Below are 9,804 nucleotides of genomic sequence, written 5' to 3'. Positions count from 1 at the left end.
CCCACATGCTGTGACTCACAGGTAGTAGGCCTCACCAGGCCTCCCTGAATGGGAGCTCCTAGATACTGTGGCTGTCAGGTTGTAGGCCTTACCAGGCCTTCCTGGAGGCAAGCCCAAGGATAGGAAACTGGAAAGCTAGCCTGACTTAGTATCGGGCAATATACCTCACGGAAGGTGATTTCCCTCAGGTTGTGTTTATCAGGTAGCAGGTCCCACCAAGCCTCCCTTATCAGGCAGCTGCTGAAGGCGAACTTGCGTCCTGGCTCAACTAAATTGTTCATTCTCTGCTACTGTTTCCCTCCCGGAACCTCTTTCCTGCCTACAGCCTGGTTTACCTACCAGGTGGACCATGTGCTCCCCTCACCGAGGGTCAATATGAGCACATGGATTCCTGAGTCAGGTCAGAAGGTCATAGGCCTCTCGCCTTCCAGTTAGAGCAGCCCTTAAGCCCTCACAGGTCTCCTTAGTGTTTTGAAACACAAACACTGGGTAGATCCTGCTAAGTCATACTCTCCTGGATATCCCGTCTCTGAGATCCGGGCTCAGTGGTTCACTGCCAGCTTCGCAGTCCCTCAGGTTGGATGTCTTACCTAAAGGCAAGTGTCCAGAGGCTCTGTCTTCGGACAGACAGGAAGTGGCCAGACTAAGTGTGTATGTAACTGATGCCAGGTCAGGCCGTCTTTGTGGCATTTCGGGGTGAGTATGTTCCCCTGAATAGTGATTGGCAGGGGTTCCGTCGGATTCCCTAGCCACATTCCTTAGAAAGGACCCCTTCTAATTGAAGTTGTGGTCCTAGGCCTTTGAGCAGGCCCAGGTAGGCATTTCATTTAACCATGTTTACGTAGGTTTTCCTGTGAGGCTAATAGCTTGGACTTTGACCATAGGGAATGCTGTCATCGACAGTCCAGTGTTACCTGTGGGTGAGTGGTTCTAGCATTTCATTTGAATTTGCTGGTTCGGACAGTTGTCACTGCTACTTGGCATTCACTCCCCTTAGCATGGCGGTGTGGGTATATTTTTCCCCAAAGTGTCATTTGACTCAGTGCAAGTTACCTTTCGAAAGAGAAGGCCTCAGGTTATGTCTGTATCCTATATTCCCTGAGAACAGGGAAAGAGACACTGCGTCTCCTTGCCATGCTTCGAGGCCTGCCTACCGAACAGTCCCTTCAGACGAAAGGATCCCCAAAATGTAATTTGACGCAGTGTCTCGTTCCCTGTTCTCAGGGAACATGGGTTACTGTCGTAACCTGAGATGTTATCTGTATTAGCATAAAAACCCATGTCAGTTGATTGGACAGAACAAATGTTACAGGAGAAACTGAAAAAAAAATACAATTAACAACATGCAAATGTTTATAGATTAAAAAACTGATTTGAAATGCACTCATGAGAAGTAACAGATTATTTTAATTTCACATATATAGATGTGACATGACTGCTCTGAAAAAAAACAGGAAAAGATGCATGCAAATGACTTTGAAAGTAAAATGGTACAATAACTGAAGAATGTAATAAAACGTGAAGATCTTAGAAGAGGGGGGTGCAGTACTTGCCCTTGTTCCCTGTGGTGAAAATCCAAACAATCAAAAGACAAAGAGAAAGACAAAGTTACCACAGTCCATCACAGTCCCAAAAGATATCCAACATTGTAAACTGGATACTCTGAAAACAGAATTTCATATAAAACATGCACATGGTGACAATGGCGGTTTTAGATTAAGCCAAAGCCTGGACACACAACAAAGGCGCGAGTTTGAGATTATAGTCGTGAAGAAATGGATGCAGACAGTCATTTCCATTCAACACAGAGAGTTACGAGAGGAGTGAGTGGACAGTTTGGCAGGCATGGTAAAATAATTCTGATGCTTGATGAAAACATCAAATGACATGATGGTTGAACAAATTGGCATGCAGTATTCACGATCAGAAAAAAAAGGTCAGCCAGTGTTTGGTGAAGTCACATCAAACTCTCTTTGTTCATCAAAGGTACACAAGCAATCAGCCAGGAAATTACCTCACAAACCAAAACAGAACCAGACCATCTCATCATACAGACGTTGCTATGTCTAGAAACTTCCGGACTGCCCATTTACCAAGCCAAACAAAGGGTTAACAATATTTTTTGTTAGAACATTGAAAATTGACTGTGAATGTAATAAAATCATATAAACAAAAAAGCTACTGTAGGCAACTTAAGACAGTAGCTCAAAATATTCAGATGTATTTAATTGTATTATTGAGAATTGATGGCCTTTTGTGTGCACAACATTGTGTTCTTGGCTAATGTTTGAGGCAATTGTTCAGAAAGTTTGAATATGATTATGAATCAAAAGAATAAGTATAATTCCAATAGTGGTAGTACATACTTTCACTAACTAAAGCAATGAGATGCCATGCATTACTGAATGTACTACATATATTCTGGCTAATTTAAAACAGCTTCAAATAAGGCTCATTGAATGGAATTTTAGAGCCAGGACTATTTTCTTTTCTTTTTTTTCCCCAGTGTTCATCAAATCTGGCCCTGGAGGTCCACCATCATGCAGTTTAAATCCAACCCTAATTAAAAACACCCAAACAAGCAAATAAAGGTCTTCGTGATTGTTAGAAAGTTATTATAGGCAGGTGAGTTTGATTTGGGTTGGAGCTAAATTCTGTGGGACAGTGAGAATAAAGATTCCAGGGCCAAATTTGAAGAACCCTATTTTTTTTCATTTTATTTATCTAGATTCCAGAATATCACAGACCTTTGATGGTATAGGCTCTTTTGACTGATAAAGCAGGCCAATTTTGGACCAAATTCTCCTCTTCCAACAATCCTAATGTTCGACTATTTTGATGGCTCTACCGATTATCGTATCTTTTATCTGCTAGGCCCACATAATACGATAATATGGTCTCTGTATATGTGTCAAAACAGGGTGGTGTTATACCCTTGTTTGTGTACAAATGGGTGTTTGAAGCTTCGGTCAATGTGTCAATAACTTAAAGACTTCACATCTGCACTGAATTTGCTGTCAATATAATTCACACCATTTCAGATTATTTTCTTTTTTTAAACTAACGCAACTCTGATCTCCAACAAACACTTTCTGGGTACTTGGTGACAAACACAATGAGGCAAATCAAGCCTAAACAACCAGAACATGTAAGATCCAATCTAGTCGAGGGTTTGCGGTCCAAGCAGCCAAGTGCATCATCACAGTTTTTGGTTACAGCCAGCCATAAGGACATGTCCCTCGAGAGAACTCAGCGTTCACCTGTTCTTCTCATTATTTGCTCTACATGGCTCCCAAAAGCCACACTTCTCTCGTTCTGCCTGTCTGAAGTTTACATTCGGCTTTCGGCTTTGGTCAAACAAGCCCCGTGGAGCTCCCAAACCGTGGAATTGGGCTTCTAAGGTATCCAGGAGCACTCTGAAGACCACCACAAAGACCTAACCTCTGCACCGCTGCCTCTTTCCCCTTTCTCAATAACCATATGGACCTGCCTCTTTACGAGCCTATAAACCTGTGCCAGGATCCTTTACAACAAGAAATGGAGAGAAAGGGAACATAGGGAAGTAGAGAGATAAAGAGATACCCATATCTGCGGTAGCACACTCCAGAAGACAGAAATGCAGTTTTAGCACATTAACACACAAACACGTAATAAATTAGATGAACAATTATAACTTGCATTAAGTAGCTGAACGCTACTGCTTACAAGCCACAATATGACCTTCTGTGGCCCCTTCCAGTCTTCCAAACCTGCTTTACTCATTGGTTCACAAGCTTAAATTTCCTTTGCTGGCTTTCTTGCTTGTAATGACTAAAGTTAAAGCTATGTGATCTTACAAAGCACTGTTATGCTAAAATAATGACGGTGATGAACAGTGAGAAGGAGAAAAATGTTTCTGGCTCAGAGCTCTGCATTCTAGTATGATCCTTCTACACGGCCCCTGTGCAGTGTTGCAAGAATAAAACTCATAATTCATCTCACAATCCTTAGCGCCACAGACCTGAATGATACATCAAATCTTAAGGCTTGTTGAGGAGAGGTGTGCAATTACTTTTCAAAGAAATTGGGCTTGTGATTATCTATATAAATCAAAGGAGGGACCTGTACCATATCTAGGGAACGGAATATCATAGAGACGTTTTGGTGGGGTCTTTTTAATTGGGTCAGTAACCACCCAAGTTCACCTTAACAACAATTTAGCAATGACTAGTAACTACTTTGCATACCATTGTAATGTATAGAAAGGCCCTGGAAACCACCCAGCAACCCAACACATTCTCATCCCAAGACGTCATCTAACTGACGCTTTACCTTTAGCATCAGTTAGATGACGTGGGTTTAGGTCTGGGGTATGGTTAGGGTTAGATAGCGTCATCTAACTGACGTTAAAGGGTGCCCTAAAACGTCGGATGTTGACGTATGGTCAAAAGCGTCAGTTAGATGATGTCTTGGGATGAGAAAAGGCTGAGCAACCGCATATCAACAAGCTACAGTGAGAACCACTCAACTAATGTTGTTATTGACCAACTTCACAAGACAGCAGAATACGGTTTTCCTGTAGTTTAGTCCTTAATACGGTTACATTCACACACAGTTTGGTTATTTACAGGAGTGACAACCGATGCACAAACGCATGTCTACTGTGTATTGCGTAATGGAAGCCTTGGACTCTTGTTATGTTAAATGTTATAAGACTTATGAAAGTCACAATGTTTGATATTGCTTTGGTTACTGGTTAGAGAGTACAGACTTGACTCTTGTTGCATGTTCATATAGACAATATTCAAGACGCTACTGCAAGTTGCTGTGTGAACGGGACATTTCAGGACTTATACCTAAAAGTAAATGCAGTTGTCATTCCCAAAAACTGACAGTGTGAAATGTCACAAAAAATGTCATGGCCCCCAGAATATTTTGTTGTATGAATATACATTATATCAAAAGAAAGAACAGAGCCTCTACTTTATTAAGAAAAGAAACAATTCAGAGCAATGATCAAAACATAAATGGAGTAGATCGAGTCCATCAACACCCCCAAAGCTTAAACAGTCCTATATCGCACCCTGTGTCGACAATTAATTTGGCAACATCAAACAGTTTTGATTTACATGCTGTTTAACGTTTGATGAATGCATCATTTTACATTTACATAAGCAATGCTTCTGTTCCATATTTATGCTTCTTCTTGGCCTGTGTTTTGATTCGGATATTCTGTACTCTTTCAGACGATGCATTATAGCACACCATACCATATAAAAGTGAAAATATGGATTGTGAAAATTCTGTAAATAACAGGGAAAGAGTTAGGTAAAACAAAAAAATAAATCTTGGTAATTAAAATAAAGCAGAAAATATAATTATTAGAGTAAAATGTAAACTTAAAATACTTAAAAGTAAATGAAAAGTATAAATGTTAAAGTCCCCGTGAACGAGAAGTTGCAAACGACTTTTCTCCAGTGTTGTGACGTATTTCTGAGAGAAACGGAATACTAAATGAGGCAAAATAGTGGGCATGGCTTTTTTTCCAACTAGAACCTGATTGGATCTAGAAAAATGGGTGTTTCATTCTGAAATAGAGGATGACGCAAGTTTACACACGCTGTCAATCAATGCTCGCTCGGCGCTCGCAAACACACAGTTGGAGGAGCGTGGTTATGGATGTTAAGGAGACACCCAAACCGTAAAGCCTACGTCATCGGGCAAGGTCCTCCAAAGCAGAGGGGCATTTTCAAAATTTGATTAAAGATTACGAAGCCAAATTTTTTTTGTGTGTGGATTGACTTGCATGTATGAATTGTTCACCACAAAACTATCAATTTAGGCAAACAAAGTAAGTATGGTCAATTTTGATTTCATGGGGACTTTAATTGACAATTAACTGAAATAAGTTGAAATACTAAAATAACTAGATATAAATGAAAAAAAAAATAAAGCTAAGTAGAACTAAAAAATTTTTTTATCAAAATTACAAAAGCACACAACAAAAATGACTAAACCTTAAATTAAAATGAGGTTTAATATATATATATATATATATATATATATATATATATATATATATATATATATATATATATAATAGACACTATAATAGTAAAAACAACACTGCTCAGAACAACTTAACAACCACAAAGCAAAATTCTGGAAGTCAACAAGAATACCCTAGCAATTAGTGCTGGTTTATATTTGCATGGATAATAAAAATTGAAATCTTTTATTTGGACATCTTTTTTAAACATATATCTAACTGTGCATGCATGTTTAGACAAGCACCAAACACTGTCAGCAATTAATTGACTGATTTTGCACAGACCATGCATTAAAAAAATGAGGCAACTCAAACAAACAAAAGCATTAAGCATAGAACTCAAACTTAAACTCATGCTTAAATAAATGTAAATAATTTCAATAACACGGGGTAAAATCCAGAGAACGTACAGTGACAGAACTTTAAAAGACAGACAGAGAGATAGTACTTGCCCCATTGTGCTGTCATTTAAAGATTGAAAGACAGAAAGGAGAGATCACAGAAAAACTTAGTTTTGCACATGTCCACTTACGAAGAATAAATGTGTGTGTGCATGATTGTTTATCTTCATTGTTTTAAATAAATAGTTCACCCAAAGAAGGGGCAAAACATTTCATTATTTATTCAACATTCTGACATTTTTCATCTGAATCGGAAACAAATCTTTCTTTTGATCCGGTTCTTTTCATGAACCAGTTTAAGAACCAGACTGATCTGGTTCTCGAATTCACATCACTGATTAGCATGACCATAATGACTCTGGTCTGTTCATAAGGCTTCAAAAGACAGGCAGGAACCATATAGACTGCATATACAAGTATAATGATTTTTTTCTTTTTAAACTATGAACTTTTGTTATATAAAAAGGAGCAACATAAATCTTCTCCTTTTATGTTTTCCAGAAAAATAACAGAATGCAGGTTTGGAACCACACAAGAGTCAGTAAATAATGGCAATTTTCATTTCTGGGTGAACTATTCCTAAAAGGAAATGTTCTGGCTTAAGTACAAGTTAAGCTTTATCGACAGCATCTGTCAATTACCACTGGAAATAAGTTTGACGTGTACCTGGGTTTATAAAAGCAAACAAAAAAAAATGATACAGAAATAAAAGTCTATGGGGCAACGAGGTACAAGCTGAAGTCATTTTTTTTCTGCCAAATTGACAGCAAGCCACATGCTATCAATAGAGCTTAACCTGGAATATTCCTCTAAATGAGCTGAGCGTCTGTGTATGTGTGCAGATCTGGACCTCAACAGCACATGTCCAGAGGGGAGGGAGCGTTAGCAGTCTCTCTTCCCAGCCGGGGCCCCTGTGTACTAGGGAGAGTCAGATCAAACGTCTGGCTACACTGCTCAGGATGGGTGGAGACCAGCTGGACCTCAGTTTAATACAGAGAGCAGCCCTGACAATCGAGGTCACACTCTCACACACACACACAAACAGGCAGATCTCTCTCGCGAGCCGATGAAAAATATTTGCAAGCGGTCTCAGCTATTTCATAAAACAATAGCTTTGCATACCGAAGGCTCTATCTGATCTTTTTAATAAATGATAGTGTGTTTGCTCAACGTGGGGAGCAGGTTTGTATGTTCTGGGCGAACAGGCGGTACTCACACATGGCTTGTTTTATGGTGTTCCCCAGGTTTGCCTCGATGTAATGCAGACTGTATTCAGGCAAGACCAAGGCCAGGCTGCAGAACACCCACACAGAGAATAAAAAGACAACGTGTTTTATACATACAAATACATATGGGAGTTAGGAAACACTTTGCAGTGGTAATGCCATAACTCAGACTTCAAACCTGTAATCTGTCCCGTTAACTGGTGCCCAGGTGTATGTCCTGATTCCTCGATCAATGTATCTCTGATATTGGAACGAAAGGTATAACTGAACCATATATGGACCAAATATGGTACAGAAGAATAATTATAGAAGATATACACACCTCATCTTGAGATTTCACAAGCGTTTCGATCGTTTTCTCCCCAGGGTCTCTGTCAATCATCAAAGTCCGTATCTGAGAGAGATCAGAAGGTCAGTGTTAATATATCAACACCATATTCATATACTCCGGTATTTACATGGTCAATTTAAAGATACGTTGAATCACAGAGGTGTCTACCATTGTCAATTTACTACCATAATAGTATCCAAAAACTATGATAACATCAAAAATGTTGGAGCATTTTAGTAAAGAAATTACTGTAACATATTTCCTTGAGCTCATTGAATACTAATGTATATTTTCATCTGCAATTACATTTCATTTTGTGCAACAAAATACATGTTCCTTGACTTGTGTGGTCAGACTTAATGTCAACTACTCACATAAATCCTTACTATCTATGCTAAATATGCATCCCATGAGCAAAAGGGGCTTTTCAGCACGTTTTGTAAATTAAATGGTTTAAACAGTTCTTCAAGAAACTCAGACATCCATTCCATTCTATTCTATTCTATTCTATTCTATTCTATTCTATTCTATTCTATTCTATTCTATTCTATTCTATTCTATTCTATCACAACTTACAAATCAGCACATTTATAAGTACTGACACACCATAATGCAAGAGTTTGCACACTGAATAAAAACCTTGCAGGTGTTTCATCAATATAGCAATAAAATAATAATGGTGAGATCATGTTATTGTGTGTTTGTATGTGTGTGTTATGCAATACCTGGACTTTAATATCATTTTCCAGCTCTGCATCGAGAAAATCCAGTGTAACAGGTTCCTGGAATTTGGGGTTCTAAAGAGGAGAACCAAATTCTGTTAACATTTCTCTCTCTCTCTCTTCCTGTAGTTTACTTTCAGCTTTGGATTGAGTGTTAATGTATTCCAGGTCTACAATAAATCACAGTGAAAGTTTCTGTTGAGCTATAGAAATATACAGTGTTTAAAAAGTTCATTTACGGAGGCATAAATCTGATTAATATGTCCTTCTACACAGAGAAGGAAGAAAATAAATTAAACAATACTTTCTTGGGGGGGAACAAATCTGTATTTTATTTACATTTAATCTCCTTTGTGTCCCCCTTTCATAAACATTCACATTTTTGAATGATATAGAAATGTAGAGCATGTGAGTAGAAGATTGTTTCTGCACACTAAAAAGTGAATATTTATATATATATATATATTATATAAGTGAATACCTCCGAAAAAATATCATTTTCTCTTTTTTTCAGACTTTTCAAACCAGATTACATAAATCTAAAAACATAATGTAAAAAATATTGTTGGTTTAACTTAAAGTAAGTAACCTGGTTGCCTTAAAATTTCAAGTTCATTGAAATGGAAAAGTGAGTTAATACAATGAAGGAAAATGATTAATCATCAGAAATGCAAAATTATATGTTATCTGAACTAAATAAATTATTTAAGATGAAAAGATTGTTTTACAGTGAGTTGCCTAAGGTACACTATAAACAAAATGATGGGTTTGAACCCAAATTTGGGTTAAAAATGCAATTCACTGTAAAAAAAAAAAAAAAAAAAAAATCTTTACATGATTAGTAATCACAACATTTTCTCTTTTGTCAAATCAACTTAAATAAATAAATAATTAATTAATTTAGTTTAGACAACATATAATTTTGAGTTTCTGATGATTAAATCAATCTCCTTCATTGTATTAACTCACTTTTTCCATTTCAATGAACTTAAAATTAAGGCAACCAGGTTATTTAATTTTTTAAGTTAAACCAACCCGATCTCACGACCAAGTCGTACGAATTCGACGAATGATTAAAAAGTGGCTAATTCGTAAC

General features: G+C 37.7%; 1 protein-coding gene across 3 annotated transcripts in view; it reads right to left on the bottom strand.

The window, feature by feature from the left end:
• The window catches only part of cacna2d1 (calcium voltage-gated channel auxiliary subunit alpha2delta 1), a 119,437-nt gene that overhangs the window by 19,676 nt on the left and 89,957 nt on the right, over window positions 1-9,804 (bottom strand). For all 3 annotated transcript variants that reach the window (XM_089116335.1, XM_039650403.2, XM_089116336.1), the window contains exons 19-22: window positions 8,712-8,783; window positions 7,978-8,049; window positions 7,834-7,895; window positions 7,646-7,722 (exon numbers count right to left, since the gene is read on the bottom strand). In XM_089116335.1, the coding sequence (XP_088972461.1) occupies window positions 7,646-7,722; window positions 7,834-7,895; window positions 7,978-8,049; window positions 8,712-8,783 (283 nt within the window). The remainder of the gene's footprint in view (window positions 1-7,645; window positions 7,723-7,833; window positions 7,896-7,977; window positions 8,050-8,711; window positions 8,784-9,804) is intronic.

This window comes from Pimephales promelas, chromosome 10 (assembly GCF_988280905.1).
Source record: "Pimephales promelas chromosome 10, fPimPro1.hap1.1, whole genome shotgun sequence".
NCBI classification, from domain to species: domain Eukaryota; kingdom Metazoa; phylum Chordata; class Actinopteri; order Cypriniformes; family Leuciscidae; genus Pimephales; species Pimephales promelas.
This window is presented reverse-complemented; position numbering and strand designations above follow the sequence as displayed.